Source organism: Vigna angularis, chromosome 4 (assembly GCF_016808095.1).
Source record: "Vigna angularis cultivar LongXiaoDou No.4 chromosome 4, ASM1680809v1, whole genome shotgun sequence".
Lineage (NCBI taxonomy): Eukaryota > Viridiplantae > Streptophyta > Magnoliopsida > Fabales > Fabaceae > Vigna > Vigna angularis.
The window spans coordinates 28,061,042-28,079,634 of NC_068973.1; the positions used below are offsets into that span (position 1 = coordinate 28,061,042).

The 18,593-nt window shown below is 33.6% G+C and overlaps 1 protein-coding gene and 1 pseudogene across 5 annotated transcripts; one reads left to right on the top strand and one right to left on the bottom strand.

Annotated features, from left to right (window-relative positions):
• Positions 1-1,086: 1,086 nt before the first annotated feature.
• On the top strand, positions 1,087-5,863 carry LOC108331962 (uncharacterized). Of its 5 annotated transcripts, none has more exons than XM_052876675.1 (4): positions 1,087-1,356; positions 3,696-4,199; positions 4,975-5,121; positions 5,466-5,863. In XM_052876675.1, exons 1-4 carry the CDS (start codon positions 1,252-1,254, stop codon positions 5,595-5,597), a joined length of 888 nt encoding a protein of 295 aa, XP_052732635.1. In that variant the 5' UTR covers positions 1,087-1,251; the 3' UTR covers positions 5,598-5,863. The 5 variants fall into 5 exon arrangements, with proteins under 5 accessions (XP_052732635.1, XP_017422490.1, XP_052732636.1 ...); XM_017567001.2 differs by having other exon boundaries at positions 1,098-1,356; positions 5,504-5,863; XM_052876676.1 differs by lacking the exon at positions 1,087-1,356 and adding an exon at positions 1,393-2,137.
• A 2,380-nt stretch (positions 5,864-8,243) lies between these two features.
• On the bottom strand, positions 8,244-11,147 carry LOC108330420 (receptor-like protein kinase HSL1; annotated as a pseudogene).
• Between the last annotated feature and the right edge of the window lie 7,446 nt (positions 11,148-18,593).

Consider the following 18,593-nt stretch of genomic DNA (forward strand, 5'->3'; position numbering starts at 1 on the left):
TAAATTTATTTTAATTTTATATACAAGTTTAAAACTAAAAATATATTTATTATCAAATTTATAACTCTTAGGCATTTCTTTGTAACTCGTGATCCGTTAGGACATTTTGGAGAAGATAAGATTGAAAACATGAGACGTACATAAGTTTTCTGATCACTGATCACGGCTGTTCTCTAATTTGTAAGAAATGTTGCAAAGAAATAAAAATAACAGTATGAGGAAAAAAAATTTACTGAAACTGTAAAGACAGACCTTGGGTGGATGAGGAGTCCATCAGATTATTCCATTCAATAACTCTTAAATGATGCCAAAAAGAGTGTTTGATGAGAGAAAAATTCTAGAAAACAAGTCATCTTTGCTACAAATTTTGTCTCTGCAACAGTGGATGTAACATGAACGATGAACTTCATGGTTTTCCATTCTTCAAAGTTGTGATTAGCAAGTGACCCTTCTATTCTGAAAGTGTATTATACAGAACCATAATAATTCAGAGTTCAAACAATTTCTGTTACAGATAAAGATACTACTTTTGTTATTTCTTCTCAGAGTTCTTGTATTATTACTTGTCTACTTTCTTTTCTCTGTTTTCTCATTCCCCATTAAATGTTTTAACTTATCTATTACTCTCTTATTCTACAGAGTTTCATGTATACTACTGAACATGGGTGGATCAGAAAAAATATGATAAATATTATAAGTGAATTATAAATAGTAAATTGTTGTGGTTTTTGTTTCTGACATTGTGAAGCTTATTTAACAGCATTAGGGTATTGGGTTAAGCCCCCACCATGGCAACCACCACCATCACCATTATGTTCACACTGCTATGCCATTGGCTTGGTGCAACTCATCTGCCTCAGCGATTCGCAAATATGATGCTATACATTATTTAATATACTCATTATAAACAATACCCTTTTTCTTTTATTTTTTCTAGCATGACAAGAAACATGATTGGGGATACTGTATTATAAAATGGTTCTGTCCTTTTCTTACTTTGTCTTTATTTTAATACTTTCTTCTCACATCATATATTTCCAAAGTCCTGCAACTGTACTATCATTATTGCCCTATTTACTTCCCATTTTTTTCGTATAAATACTCATTATCTTTCCTCCTTTGTCCCAAATAAATATATCTCAACACTCAACCTCCTCTGTTTTAGTTTCTCTTTTCCCCTGCTTTTACTCTGTTTCCGCTGGAACGTATTTGTATCTGCCTCTCGCCTAAGTTAGATTCAGTATTGGAGAAATGTATGCTGAAACCGGTCTTCTCTTCCCATATTTGCAGAACCTCTCTCAAGAGCTTCACCAGCTTGAGGAGTACTGCAAAACCCAGAAGTACAATGCTTCAATGGTATCTCTTCTTGGCTCTGCTCATTCCCCTGTCACTGCTCTGTTTTTCTGCATTTTGTTTGATTTTTTTTTCTTCTTTTTTCTCTTATGCAATAAATTTCGAAACTTTCTTTTACCTGATACTTCTTCCTTATTCCGAATTGTCCGTGTTCATTCTTTGGACTAAATGGGGTGTCAGAAAATGGGCCACTTTTTATTAGAGAATTAAACTCGATTTAAGTTGGTGTCTAAATTTTCACGTGAATGTTTACTTCTCACATTTCAGATTTTTTTTTCGAAGTTCCTTCCTCTTTTAGTATATGATTTGGGTTCCTTCCTTGATGGGTAATATCAAGCTGAAGAAGGAAAGCCGATAACCAAACATCTTCTAACTTAATATATACTCATTCATTTTCGTTTTTATCCTTCTCTTCTTTCTGAACGTTTTCTCTTATTAGTACCACAAGTGGAAACAACTGTAGTTGGATTCATACGCTTGATCTGAAAAAGCATGAGAAAAGGAGAGAAAATAAAATGGGTATAAAAGGGAAGTATTTTCTCTGTTATAGTTCCGTCTTGTATAATCTTTCTTCCTACTGTTACAAGTTTGTAGTGTGTGAACTCTCAGTGGAGTTTGTCCTTTTGCGCCGCACTGAGGAGGGAGATTAAAGAAAAAAAAAAGGACTTTTATTCGCTTTACTCCTTCATACTAAGGAAATAGGGTAAAGGAACGGAGTTTGTTAATGCTCAACTTAATCATTTCCTCATGGTATTTGTCGAGCACTACATGTAGTTCTAGAAAGGTTATTTCTATTTCTGCTCCTGTTACATTTAAATAAATGGTAAAATTAGGTTGCTTTCATGTGGTGTGGTTTGCTGTTTTGGCACTAAAATTTCAAAAAGTTCGGGTGATAGTTCCCTGTAATCAGAGAAGGAGTACCTTGACTAATCCACCTTCTGGTTTTGTCAAATGAAGGTTGTCCACTACGGTATAAGGGTTTATAATGATATTGCTTGCAGCATAACCTTAAATAATTGACATAGATAGCTGCTCTGATATTTTGATGTGTGAATTTATATCTGTTGTTCAATTATTTGCTTTTCACTGGCTTCCCTCATGTATACTGATTTCAATAGTTCATGGGAAGAAAAATAGTGATCCATAGTCTCTAGCTGAGTTATAATCAAATGTATTCTGGATAGTGTGTGGTTCTAGTTTCACTGTTTCAGCTGTTAAAAGCTGGATTTTCTTTTAAAGCCAGGTTTTGGGTTGGTGCATGGCTTGGAATTTGAAACCATCTATTGAATTCCAATCTGAAAACCTGAATCTTAGCAGTCATTCTTTTTGTTTGTGAAGGTTCTGCTGAATATGTATTGGCAGATAATGTTTACAGCAAGGCTTCTGCTTTGCAGTGGGAATATGGTGTTTGCTACTGTGTGTGGAGTTTTATTTGTGTTGAAATTAGAAGTAGAAGCGTAAGAAAATCCTTTCCTTTTTATTCCTTTACCGTTTTACCTACAATATGTACTATTCTGATATAAGTACTTGAATGAATTTCCTAAACTGGAGAATCTTACATGTTTCTTAGACGGTGCTTGAAACTCTTTGAAACCCTTGCCCAACTCTCTTACTGACATATAGCTTTTTCTGTCACCTCACTGTCTCAGATTGATTCTCTCTCTTTTTTGCTGTTTCTCTCTTTCTAAAAAAGTTGAGGATAATCCCATCCATAAATCATGTTTTGGTTGGATGACCATGATATGCAATTGGAATCTTTTTCCATTCTAAGAAATTTATAATGTGGTCAGTTGCTTTAAGAATCACTTGATGGAATCATGCAAATATCATCATGAAACTTTTGGCATCATTGATATGTCAGGAAATCATCTTCGGGCAACTTCTCGGCATTAGCAAGTTAAATATGATAACCAGTTGGAAACAAGCATCACATGCTCACAACAATTGACTACTGAATACAGATTATGACTAAACATTGAATGTATTGATGACACATCCTTTTGAGGGTGCAGGGTATGGGAGAGGGAAAGTGTAAATCATTGTAAACCCATACCGTGTCTGGAATTGACATCTTATGATGTGTCCTTTCCTTTTTTTCTTTTGTTGCATTACAGTTATTGCTTTTGGTTCAATACTATTATTTCATATTTGTCTGTAATAGTTAAACAGCTTGTGCTATGTTTTTTTTTTGTTCAAAAGCTGTATTCTGCTTTCACTTGCTAGTTTTTGCATTCTGGTTATACATCTTTATTGAGTTTTGCAAGTAAAGTTAATTTCATTTCTATAGCTGTTTTCCGTTTGTTAAATAGTTCTTAATTTAGTTCCCCATGTCTTTAATGCAGGATGACTATGTTCAGTGTTCTGCCATGTCAGAGTATGATTTGGCAGCAGAGGGAGATCTGTTCAAAGCTCCTGAACCTATTATTGAAGAGCCAATCATGGACCTGGATCCCATGACAGCTGCCATCTCAATGATATCTTGTGGGGAAGATGTCTCTTCTCAGGGACTAAAATCCACTGATATTGATATTCTTCAAAATGATCAATTTCTGAGTGAGGTATTCTATGAATGGAAGAAGGATCTGTTACAAAAGGCAGCAATAGAGTCACCACTGTCTGAGATTCTGGAAATCAAGGTTCCTCTTCTGAACATTGATGAAAACTCAATTCAAGAAAACAAGCCACTTCCTGACATGCAGTTAGGAAAGAGTGTCAGTTCAGGAAGTTTAAGCTCAATGGATTGGATTCGTGGAGCTGCAATGAAGCCCGCTTTCATTGATATCCCTGCAATGGATTTCAATGCAGTTTATGGCATGCGAAGATCATTTAGTGAAGGAGATATAAAGGTTTAACTTAACCTCTTTTGTATATACATTTTTTTATTTTTTATAAATTTAATTAAATCACCATCAAATTTAGCAGTGCTTAAAGATAGCAGCTCAGGGAGGTATGATATCCATGCCTCCTTTGTCTTGAATCAGAAGCGTTGATGTTTTCAGAATTCTACTTCTTTTCTTGACGTGTTTAGAGTAATAGCTTTTTCCAGCTCAATACAGAGAGCCTTAACTACCTTTTGAACTCAATCAAAAAGAAAATTCCACCTCTACAGAGTATCAACTCATCCTCTGTTAACTATAAAGATTGTAGTATGGAAATCAAAAAGAAGGGACTGATGATGACATGATCTCAATCTGATTGATTTAGTTAGAAATGACAAATTTTGACAACATATTCGTACATGCCTAATATATTTTAGAGGTTGGTTTTTGCTGGAATCAATCAGATGTCTAAAATAGTTCATAATCTGCTTCTGTGATCAGAAATTAAAAGGCTGTTACAGAAATACACCAAATTTCTTGTGGTTCCTTTTGCCATGTATATCATGTTATCCATATGATTAACTTGCTGCTCCCTTGATGAACCTGCAGTGTAATTAAATATCTGTCACTTAATTTTCCTTCACCCATGTCTTTCCAAACACCTAAAATGAGTTACTGTATCCAGCAAATTATGCTTCCTTGTGCAGAATGACAAACAATTTCTGTTTGAAATTCATTTATTCCTCTTGTTTGCATGAGTAAACTCACTAAGATCTAGTGATTTACTCAACTATTGTGACAGACTCTCAGTAACGGAAACATGAACATTGTCCAATCACCCCTTGAGAGGCCCTTTCTCATCAGCAACTGCACCAGTGAGGAACGCTTCCAAAAGCTCTCCAGGTACAGGAATAAGAGGACAAAGAGGAACTTTGGGAGGAAAATCAAGGTAATTGTTTCACATGAATACTTCACCATTCTGTTCTCAGGTTTTCCAGATTTAGTTTTATTCAATTCCATGCATATCTCATGGATGAATAGTTTCCCTTATAAATGTTCTCATTAGTTCATTACCTCACTGCTGCAGCTTTGAACTGTGTTGTTATTTTTTGCTTAAAAAAGTAGAAGCTATAAGTAGCATGAAAAATCACATCTCAGACATTCTGATAATACTTCATATGTTATTAAGTTGTTAAGTATGCCATCAACAGTGGTTTTCTATGGCTACCAAAGTTTTATTGATGTTATCTGTAAATTGATCTTATTTCTAGTCGATGTTTCGAGTAAAAACAGATTGGCATGAGAGCTGATGATATAGCTGTTTTCTCCAGTATGCATGTAGGAAGGCTCTTGCTGACAGTCAACCAAGAATCCGTGGAAGATTTGCAAGAAGTGAAGAATGTGAGAGCAAGAGGCAATGAATGACTTAATAACTGATATAGTAGTGGGAAGAAGGTAGAGTGAAGTAGCTATATCTGATCAAACTGAGCAGTAGTAATTATGTGATTAGAGCCTATGTGGAGTCTCTGTATGTTTGAGCAGATATTTGCAGAATAAACCAGACCCCAAACTTCTTAGGGTAGTTCATCTCTTTATCTATTGTATCATCGTCTCTATAGACGGGAATTACCTTCCACATATGTAAATAGGTTTGTTCAATAATGGAAAGATAAAGAAAATATCTTGTGCCATGTTCATATATATATATATCACCAAATCACAAGGTGGTAACATTAATAATTTCCTTCTCTAAAATTTTCATTTTTGACCATTGTTCATCAATCACTGCTGTCAACTGAATGTCATGTATGATTTACAACATGTGTAGAGAAATTTACTTAAAAAAAATTATAAAAGAAACTTTTTTCAAAAATTATAACTAAACTAGATGATGATGATGAAAAAGTTGGAGGATTGCAAGTAGCAGAGTGCCCACTGGTGGGAATCAGAGCATCTTTCTGCTCTGCTGGGAATAAATGCATTCTTTTTCATTCAATCCTTATTTGGCAAGTGCTTTCCAAGAAGAAAACAAGTATTGTAATTATTTTTTATACTCTGTTTTGTTAGATTAAAACATATACTACTAAAATTACTCACAAATATCTTTGTTTAATAGAATATCATTCACATATTTTCACGATTTTCTTGAATCAAAACATAATAATATTGTAGTTATCTTGATCATATTAATTTATCTCTTTTGAGTTATTGTGTAACGATCAATATGCCCTTGATAATAAGGTTTTTCAAATTTTAAGAATAACATCCATTTCCTTTAGAATATTTAATTTTAAGAATAATACCTATTTTCTTTAGAATATTGATAGGTTTTGTTAGAAGTTCTACGTCGATTAAAGATAGGATCAAATTATAATATATAAGTAAAGGATAAACTTCACCTTACAAATCGATATTGTGAGGTTTAGTTAGACTTAAATTTATTTTTTAACAGATTTTTTCTTAATAAAATGGAAAAAAAATAATATCAATTTTAATATGTATGAATTAATTAAAATGAAATGGAGAAGAACTTGATATTTAACCAATCAATTATAATTGATTTCCTCATCCATTTTAGGGTATCGATGAGATTATTATTTCATTAATCATGATGTTTAAGTAATAAAATGGTAATCTTTTTATTTTATTTTATTAAATTCCTATTTGTCACATCTTACTTTATTCTATTAATTATTAGATAGTAGTGACAAGGTATAAGATGTATGAACATCATGCTATATGCTACAATGACAAAACATCAAAGATCTGTTCGTGTAGGTATCAAATTGCAAATTCATTTCGAAATATGTGAGATAGAGCATGAACTTTGTGGGACAAAACAATATCGTTTTTGGAAATTTAAAAGATAAATGTAATGTTTGTGTGACACGTGAAAAGTGAATGAGCTTTGCATATTGTGGGCTAAAAGTAAGATAGAGCATGAATGATGTGGACAGGTGGATCATTGCATATACATGTTTATGCTGTGTCACTGTCACTTGTATTTTCTTCTTCTTTTATGAAAATAATAGACTTCAATTGTATTACTCAATATTAGGACAAGAATAGAGGCCATTCAAATCAACTTGGGAAATAGTGTATAATTTGAGTAGAAACAGTGTGAAAAAGGAAGATCTAGTGCAAAAGTGATGGTCATGTTGGTGCCTAGATTTTAGTACAAGATTTTACAGGTTTTGCTGTTATCAACACTCTTTTCTTCATCCGTAGTGTTGTCTTGTCTAAAGTGTTAGAATTAGTAAACACAAAAATTCAACCAAGAAAGAGTGTGTCTAATCCCTTCTTTGGAGTAGAAAGCAGGTGTTTGTATTAAGAGAAGGGAAGTAATTTACAAGTAAAGTTTCTGATTTTAAGATTAAGTTTGGTGATCACTACCTATTTTGTATCACTTTTAATTTATGGAAGGAATTACTTCAAGTCAAGTGAATGAGAGAGAATATTTTTATATCATTTTATACTCTTTAATGTTTTATTATGCATAGTAAAAGCTCTTTTCTATAGTTCTTGAGTTTGACAAGGTTTTTTTTTTTGGTAATGTTTGTGAAACTAATTAGTTGTTGTTTTCAAACTAATGTAGTTCTATTTTTTGTTAAAATAACTTATTGTGGTATTTTTTTTTTAGATTAATGTTGGTACTCTTAATAGAGTGGTGGTTTGTTAAATTCACATGGATACATGACAAATTATTTGAAATACTAGTACATTAATAAATGTAAATGTTCCATCTTTGTCTCCTTGTTTATCTTCATTTTCTCTTAGTCTTGTACTTATGTATGTTCTTCGTTGTTCACAATGTCTTCCTACTGGTCAATATTCTCGTGCAATGGTAATGTTTGGGGTTTCAAGGGATTATAACCATTTGTCATTATGAAAATTTCTAAACATTGAAAATGACTGCAACTAGTAGAAGTATATGGAAACAATTTTGAAAATATCATAATTATAAGATAAGTTATGTGATTTTGTTTTATTTTGTGAAGATTAATAGTGTTTTGGTTACAGGGTCGATGTTATTTGTTCATTGTGTTTTGAGTGTCGGGATATTTGTCTTCATCACTGTTCATTGTGGAATTCAGTTCGATCAAACAGGAAGGTTACCTGCCAAAGTTAATAAAGATATAGTCACTAATGTATAATAAATACAATCACTTACCTCTTTATTTAAAACGTGTATTTATAGATTTCGAAATAGGCTTCGAATTACTAATGGCCTAATCATGGTTTAATTGATACTAATTGTACCAGCAGGACCGGACGCCGTACGGAAAGACATCCCAGAGCGTCCGTCCAAGGCCGCTCGCCCAAGTCACAATCAAAGACCGCGCGTCCGCCCAAGGCCGCCCCCCAGGTCACAAGCAGAACCGAACGTCCACCCGTGTCGAACACCAGGACCGAACGTCCGCCCGTGCCGAGTGCCAAGACCGAACGTCCACCCAGGTGCGCCAACAGGACCGAACGTCCAGTATGACCGGCCAGCAGAACCAGATGGGCGCCCACCCATGTTGGCATCCCTAGCCGACCATCCCTCCCAACCGACCCGCGCTTGGTTGACTACACGGTTAAATGCCAGTGACTCACTAAGGTGTGACTGGACCGTTATCAGGTCCACTAGAGGCAAAAGGGCCGTAATCAGGCCCACTAAAGGTAAAAGCCCATTACAATCAGTATAAATAAAGGTCTCAGGTATGAGTTCCAGACCAACTTTCCTTACGATGCATGCATGCATCACAAACTGCTCTGTCATATTACTGACTTGAGCGTCGGAGTGCCTTTAGCAGGTACTCACCCCCCCGGGGCTTGGGGCACGGAGCAGCGCCAGAAGAGGAGGAGGATCGCCCGGCATGGAGCGTGGAGCAGCGCCAGGAGAGGAGGACGATCGCTCGGCTTGGAATTTGGAGAGGAGGGCGACCGCCCGGTTTGGAGTGTGAAGCAGTGTCAATCCGTCCTTATACCATCCGCCAGTTCAGCTTGCTCTGCGTGCGTGGGACTCAGCAGCGTTCGCCCGGTCCATGACAGCTTCGCCGTTCGTCCGCCCGCCTTTACCGTTTGTGACCGCCCGCCCGTCTTCGACCAGTAAGTGTGTTTCAACAGGGCTCTCGCCCAAAACATCCGAAACACTAATAATGTTTTATCATAAATTAATCATCATCAAATCTAATCGATCTTAAAAATAATCATTAGAATTGTAGATTATAATCATTTAGTTTCAGACATGGTCAATAATAATATTTCTGACTTTATGAACGGTTTAAGATTAACCGAACAATCCTACCATATAAATAAGATCTATATAATCGATTGGTTTTATCTTCAAATCCAAATTTGTCTCTACTGCTACAATGCAAACTTTAAAATTGACAAAGATTCAATAAAAAAAAATTATATTTGTACAAAAAATTTACTTCAGTAAATAACAGCAAAATCCATGCATTATTTACATAATCCGGTAAAAAAATCATGTGTCACATCTTACTTTATAGGGTTAAATATGTTTTTAGTCCCTAAACTATTGGTCGTTTCTGGTTTTCGTCCCTCTTTCAAAGTAAGGTACAATTTGGTCCTCAATCTTTTCGAAACTTTGGTTTTAGTCCTCGAAAACTAACACCGTTAAATATGTTTTGACGTGGCTAACGGTAGACTGACACACAATTTTTTTACAATTTTTTTTTCAAGTGTTTCTCACTTTTTCTTCCCTTCTCTCTCTTCCTTCCATCTTCCACCCAACTTCATCCCTGGTTACATCTCTATGAACAATTGAAGGAACACAGTCGTGATGCAAATAAGAGAGGCCTTCTGCAGCATCAACAGCTATCTTATACCTAGTTGGCCAGTCCAACAACCCTCCTTTATTGCTATGCAATAAATCACCCAGGCTACCATTCGGCATATACTCATAAACCAATAGCTTGCTATCCCTAGTAGTGCAGCAACACCACAGTTTGACAATGTTCTTGTGCCTAATTTTGCCCAAAGTTTCAACCTCTGCATCAAAAGCACTGTCTTGATGAAATTGACCCCTCTCCACATCTCCGTTGTCTATATCCTTCTTGACGCCGCCCCATATCTTCTTCACAGCAACCACTTCCCCGCTGGTCAACACAACCTTGTAAACCTTCCCGGAAGACCCACTTCCTATCACATTATCTTCATCCAGGCAATTCAAGATCTCCTCTTCGCTGAAACCCAGTTTATGAAACGACATCAAAGTCCACTTTGATTTATCAACAGATCTCTCAGCATTCTTGAAATTCTTGTACCTTAAGTAAAACCAGACAACACCGATGACAAACACCAAAGTGGCAACTATAAAAATAGCTCGCAGAATCCACACAAAACCCTTACCCTTATCCCCATTTTTGCCATCACACAATGAAGATCAAGAGTGCCAAGCTGCCCGAGATTCACAATACTCCCAGGCAACGACCCACTGAGCCTGTTATCACCACCAGAAAACTCTTGAAGATTTTCCAACCACCCAATCTCCTCGGGGATCACACCCGAGAAATTGTTCTTCGTCAGAATCAACGACGACAAATTCCTCGCCCCACCAATGGTCCTCGCAATCGAGCCACTAAACGAGTTACCCATCAGTTCAAGCAAATACACATGCGGAAGGCCCCACATACCCGCTGGAACGTCGCCGGACAACCGGTTCGTACCCAACCTCACACGCGTCAAGCTCTGACACGAGCCCAAACTCGCCGGTATCTCCCCGGAGAACTGGTTCCCTAGCATCAACATCTCCTCCAACTCGCCGTGATCACAGTGGCTCGCTGGAATCCCACCGAAGAAACGGTTGGTGGAAACGTCAAGCCACCTCAAAGGACCGGACTTCCCTAAATTGTCCGACAATGACCCGGTGAGTTTGTTCCCGAACAACCTCAGCTCATAAAGGTTGGGCGAGTTAGCAATGCTTAAACACCCTTTTACTGCAATGCCAATGATGCAGTAAAGCATTGATATGCAGACTCAAAAAGATGTAACCAGGGATGAAGTTGGGTGGAAGATGGAAGGAAGAGAGAGAAGAGGAGAAAAAGTGAGAAACACTTGAAAAAAAATTGTGTGTCAGTCTACCGTTAGCCACATCAGCACATATTTAACTGTGTTAGTTTTCGAGGACTAAAGCCAAAGTTTCGAAAAGATTAAGGACCAAATTGTACCTTACTTTGAAAGAGGGACGAAAACCAGAAACGGCCAATAGTTTAGGGATTAAAAACATATTTAACCCTACTTTATAATTAGTAATTGTAGTGACCTTAGTAAAAATCCATTGACTTTTTTTTGACAAAAATATATTAAGAGAAAAATAATTACTTTAACTAATTTTTATAGACATGAAACCAAAAAGTCAATTAAACCTTGTTTTTATTTTAACTAAACTTTAATTATTACATTATAGTATGTTAAATAAGTGATTTGTACTTAGAGAGATTTTATAACGCTCGTTTGTTGATACATCAAACAACATACAATCAAGTGAGAAAGATTGAATTTTGGGTTAAAATAGGTTTTGCGAAAGAAGTTTCCTATAGTTTGTGAATTTTGTGAGTAAAATTCATGTAAAGAGATTTTTTTGTGCATAACCAAATTAGAAATCCCATATCAAAAATTTCAAATTAAAACCTGCTCAAATTGTGAATTATGTGAGTAATGAGCGAATTTTTGTTCAAATACTTAATTATATTTTTATGATAAAGTACCTACACATATAATGAGAAATGAGTTACATATGTTTTTAGTTTCTAAACTATTGGGTTCCGTCCCTTCGAAATGTTTGTTCATTTTAGTCTTTTTAGTTTTAAAATTCTTATGTTTAGTCCTTAAAATTGAACAGCGTTAAGTTTTCTTTGACGTGACAAACGCGAGCCATGTGTAATGCCACCTTCCTTCGCTACTGTGTGTCAGGTTTTGGTTTCTAAAGCATTAATTCTAAGTATCGGATGTTTCTTTTTCTTCTCCCAATTACCCTAACGAGAAAATTTTCCTAAGTTTTCTTTTCTTTCTCGTGAAAGTGAACCCTAAAAAGAAAATTGGGTTCTTCTTCTTTCGCATCCTAACCAAAAGCTTCGAGCTTCTTTTCCATCTACACTCTCGTGGACCATCCAGCCTTGGGGAAAACATCTATGGCGTGGCGATGACGAAGCAATAATGCGGTGAGAGAGTAGTCGGTGTGATGGCGATACTATGGGAGGTATGGCACAGACATGATCTCGCATTTGCTGGTGACGAGGCACGGCGAGATGCGGCAAGGACATTCTGTAGCATCGGCGCCTCCACGAGGGACTCCGGCTTCTCCGATTGTGACAGCAAGGTTGAGGCGCGATCTAGGCAGAGTTCTTCATCGCACAACTCCGGGAGAGTTTCTCTTCATCTTCCGCCATGGAACGTGCTCACGGTGCTATATAAAGATTTATTTTCCTTCCTTTTCTCCGTTTTGGTTCATAGTGTGGTGGTCTTACGACGTGAAGTAGAGGAGAGTCGCGAACTGGGAATTTTGGAAATTTGGGGTTTGCTGAGTTAGGAAAATTTTGGGTTGTTCCTTTGTTCTTTCTTGCAGGTATTGGATTTATGTGGTTGAGTTTGGGGTTCAAATATAATTTTGTTGTTTGATTATCAAGTTCTTGTTTCTGTGAAATTGGGAAATTTTTGAATTGAGATTGGGGTAACCGTTGTTCGTGTTCACATCCACCGTTTCTTTTATGGCCCTCGCAAGGACCACTACAACAGCCATCTTGCTTAAACTCCTTGCTTTGAATAAAACTACTTTGCTTCGAGTAAAACTACTTTTCCCCAATTGAAAAAAAAAAGTTAGGAACCTAATCTGATTTCAGAAACCAAAACATGGCAATTACTTAATTTGATTTCTAAAATGAAAAGCAATGTGGCACACAATAATGAGGGAAGGTGGCATCACACGTGGCTTGCCGTTTACCAAATCAAAGAAAACTTAACGTCGTTCAATTTTAAAGACTAAATATAAGAGTTTCAAAACTAATAGGATTAAAATGAACAAGCATTTCCAAGAGGAACGAAACCCAAAATTGTTTGATAGTTTAGGAACTAAAAACATATTTGACCCATGATAAATTTATTAGTATTCATATTTTTTTCTAAAAGTATACTAATAGAAGTTAAATATATGATTAAAATTTATGGTATTAATTCTAATATACTTTCAATCAAAATAAAATAGTAAATAAATATTTTTTTATTACACGTTAGATATTTTAATAATATAAACTTAATTTTAAATGATTTGTTAATATTGTTTGTAATTTTATAAAATAATTAAAAAAATCTTTAATTTTAATTCAAACAAAAATCATACCTAAATTTTAACTAAGAATATCTAATACAATGTTTTAGTAATCCAAAATATTTTATTTCCTATTATTTTTTTTTTTAAGTCCTCAGATCTATTATTCAAATCAAAATAAATCATAAATGTTACAAATACTCCTCTCTCTTTACAAATACAAACATATATAAATATTTGTTGAGCATCAATATAAATTAATAATCATGATATTCTCTCTTAATTTCGGTATTTGATAATTGGAAATTCAACCATTATCTTTAATTAACTTTAAAATATTTGAATGGTGTTAAAGTAATATTGCTTTTGTGACAAGTAAGATGTAACTCATTAAAAGAGGCTATTAGAAGATTAAATGTTTTATTGGAAATCGAAGTTGGTATACGCTTTTTTATTATGTATGCAATGAACCATATTATACTATTTCTGTCTTAATGTAGATTTCTCTAAATTCATCGATAGCGTTAGTTTGTGCCCAAATAGATTTAAAAACAAATTCTTTTGCAGATGAAAAAGTAATCTACTAAGTTAAATAACTTTTAATCTTTAATTAGACCTAAAGATCCTAATTGCTTATATGAAAAAAAATCAATCACTCTTAACCACTTAAGTTAAATCTTATGATATTGCACTAATCATAATCTCGGGCTCCAAATATGTAATCTTTTCATCACAAGTCAAGCTTTGAAGTCGTAAGCTTTGGATAACATCAAACGTATATGACACAAATTAAACAATAAAACATTAGTATTTTCAACCCAATCAATTCATATTATTCCACTAACATGATCCCTTAACCTTAAATATTGTTTTAGTATCTGTTTTCTTTTTCAGTTTTTTTAATGTGATTATAGTTTCCTTTTTAATTAAATCTTAATTTGTGATAATTTTGTTCAGTTTAGCTTTTTTCTAATTACATTTAAATAATTATTAAAACGTGAATAATGTATGTTATGTGTCATTTCATGGTTTTTGTTTTTATTTTAATTTTTTATTAATGTTTTTTAATTTTTAATTTAAAAAATTTGTCTCCATGTTGAGTTAGTATTATGTCACGTGATAGTAACAATGTCATGTATCACTGTCAATGTTTTATATTCAATTCAATCGTTATATTTGTTATTTTGATTCAATTAGTTTTTTTTTTCAAATGAAACAATTTTGTTTCTCTTCAAATTTTATATTGATAGTTTTATTAAAATTCACACTTTTATTATATATTTCTAAAATAACTTTTAAACAAAATTGGAGTTAGTTTAAGTTATGGTTAGACTTAGTTAAAAAATAGAGTTTGATTTTTGATACATGTTAAAAATATGGTTAGAATATGAAAACAATAAAAAAAGTTTGCTTCTAATTTTAAACTAACTCTAACCCCATTTAGTAATATAGTTAGAGATTGTTTATAAGTAATTTTAGAAATATTTAATAAAAACGTGAATTTTTTAAAAAAGTACTAATATATTACTTATATAAAAATTAAATTTAGTCTCAATACATAGATACACAAACTTGTTTCATTTTAAAAAGTTAGAATTAAGTTAAACCAATATAAGAACAAAAGTGAATACATAGACATGTGATATGGTTATTCTCACTGTGACACTATATTTACTTTGACACATAAATAACTTTTTTTAAATAAAAATAAATAAAAAATAAAATAAAAAAGTTAATACAAATTTATAAAACAAAAAACAAAAAATATGAAGTGACATGTGACATAGTTCACATTTTGTTTACTATATTTAAACCCGTTAGAAAAAGAACCAAATTAAACAAAAAAAAGTGTGACTTTATAAAAAAAAAAACTAAGACTACATGCAAAACTAGAAACCAAAATAGTATTTAAACTATAACATACTAATATAATTAAGAATGTGCCCCTTTTCGCCTGACTTGTCATTGATACGTTAAAAACGAGTTGGGCTGGATTGACTCGTCAAATAAAAATTGATCACTAATAATAACACATCCTACACTTAGGTTAAGTTAGTTAATCACTTTTATTTACATTTTTTTTAAATTTGTTTTCAAATTTTTAGTTTTTTTAAATGTACATAATTAATATTAAAAACATATTTAATCATATAAATATTTTTTTCACTTTTAATTGATTAATTAATATTTTTAATTAAATAAATAAAAATAATTATTACATTTACATGTTAAATTATTATATTATAACTAATTATTGGAATTTAATTTTTAAAGATTAATAATTAATATTACAACATTATTATATATTTACACTTTTAAAAAATATAATATAAAAAGAGTATTTTTTTTTAAAGTTATTTTTTAATTCTTTTTTAAAATGACCAACATCCAGATGAGACTAGTCGGTATTTTGGTCAATTGATAGACTAGATAGACAATATCAAAATGAACGTATAGATTTTTAATTCTATAAATTCTATTTTATGTGAATTTACGTATCGGTGAACTCAACCTGTCTTATCATTCTTAAATATAAAATTATATACAATAATGTATTTGGTTTAGGATTCAACAATACACAAAATCAAGACAAACAACACAAGTTTATGACTTTATCTCCTCTAACCCCCAAAATTTCACAATAAACAAACGTTTAATTGAGCCTTTAAATACCACAAACTTCCAAACACTACAAACCATAACATGCTAAATCAAACATTAAACAGTGATTGGTAGACAAGTTATTCTAAAATATCAAAATCACTCTAAAACTCAATGTATGATTGAATGTTACTTACACTACCAGAAAAGCTAGGTGCTTACTAAAAAAAACTTTATAATCCTAATTTGTCCTTTTTGCAACACAAGTTTCAACTGAATTAACAGATAAAACTAAAGAAAAAAAAAGTATCGAGTTTGATTGATTAAGAGATTTTTTTAGTATTGTGTATTATTTTAATTTCAAGATACTCGCATTTTGTACAGTTAAAAAAATATATTATGTTTACATTTTTAACTTTAAGATTAAAAGTTCGTTATTGAAATACAATATTTACGTAATATTTATTAACGTAATTACGAAATATCACGTACTCATTAACGTGAGGCAAATACATGTACTGTATAATTAAGAAAAAGTTATATTTAATAATTTTTAATCTTTATATTTAATAGAATAATGGTCGTATTGGAAATGATAATTAATATTTGGATGTATATAAAGTTGTTTCTAACATTTTGATACAGTTTAAATGTTATTTATTTTAATTCATGGTACATTTATATAACTCAAAAACTAAATAAAAATATAGTAATTAATGTTGTATAAAACTTTTGAATGAAATGAAAATATCTTTTGAAAGTAAATAACTAAATATAGTAATTAATGATTAATGATGGGAGCATTAGAGTTGAATTTGAAACTATCGAATTACTTGAATTTGAAACTATTGAATTAACTTAATTTAATTTACATTGTATGATTATTATCTTTCCATGAGAATGTGTTTGGCACAGGAAAGAGACTTTTTGTTTAAGATTTTGAAGTTGAAAAGTGTTCTTACGGAACAAGATTTTAACACAATGAAAAGAGGATGTGTAAGAACCTATATTTTTAGAAGTGGTGGGGACATGATGGTCACCCACCTTTTGCATTATTAGAATGTAATTATTGGAGGTGCATTATTACAAGAAGCTTAGCAAAGGAGAGGGGTCTCATTTTTGGACAGGGGAGAGCACCCAAAGGAAGGGAACCCTTCCTTCCTTCCATTTTCAACCGTTCAAGGAGCACTCAAGGGAAGCAATACTACCTTTTTATATGCGGAGAGGAGGATTGGGGTTGGGCCTCTTGTGAGAGTGAAGTTGTTGCAACAAGATCCGGGAGAGAAAGTGGACAGCTGCTGAATTTGCTAGGAGATCTGGAGTTGCATGTCTGGGAGGAGATGGATCACAAATTTTACAAAGGAAGTCTTCAAGAGGTAAGGGGAGTTCGATTTATTTCATTAATTGTTGAAATAATCTGTATTTGATGCAAATCTGGGAAGAAGGGGATGAAAATGGGGGTTCCTGGGTTTTCTCTGGAATCTGGTGCGATTCTGTAGAATTCTGCAGAACGCGCGTACGTCCAATTTTGGTGAGTCAAAATTGGACGTTCGTCCCAACAGTGCTCGACCAATTAGTGGTCGGCCAAAACTATTATGAGCGTTCGGTTTTGTATGCTCATGTAACGAGTGTCAGGGTTCGTCCTTGAGTTAGTTAAATATTAGACGTTCGTCAAAGATATTATCCAGTGAATTAGAGATGTTAGACGTTCGTACTTAATTTAGTATTCGCATTGTACAGATTGTGAGCGTTCGTTATCAATTGGTATTCTAGGTTTCAACTTAAGCGTTTGTCCCTAAATTGGCATCCACAAGAAGTAATCATGGGCGTTCGATATTGAGTATTAGTGATTGCAGTCGTTCGTCCTTAATATGGATTTTTAGGTTTGAATCCTAAACGTTCGGTTTTTGGGTATAAGTGAGCGTTCGGTTTCAAGTTGCTTATTCTTAAGTTTTGAATCTTGAACGATCGACCTTGGGATATTAGTGACTATTGAGCGTTCGGTTAAGTTTTGATTTTAGCACCGTTCGGTTAGCTGCTGATTTATGTCGTTCGGTCAGGCTTCTTTTTAATGTCGTTCGGCAAAGTGACCTAGGGGTTCGACTAAGTATCAAAACGTTCGTCCTAATCGTGTTCGGATAAATATTGTTTGATTTAAGTGTTTGGTATTGAGATATTAGTGAGTATAAGCGTTCGTTCTTAACTTGGAATTCTTGGGTAGCAATCTTGAGCGTTCGGCTTTGAGTTGGTACTCTTAGGTTTGGATCTTGGATGTTCGACCTTGGTTTAATTGTGATTGTGAGCGTTCGTTCTCGATGATGTTAATCCTCAGGAAGTACTCGTTAGAGGTATTGTTACGACTGCGCTTGATCTTGAGCGTTCGTCCTTTGGGGCTCGGTTTAATAACGTTTGGTGTTCACCGGCAGCGTTCGGTCTTTAATGATGATTGATCCCAGAATGTTCGTCTAGACAGTATCCGAGTTGAAAATAGCGTTCGGCGATAATGTATGAATCCGTGGGAGTATTTTGAAGCAATTATTGAGAAT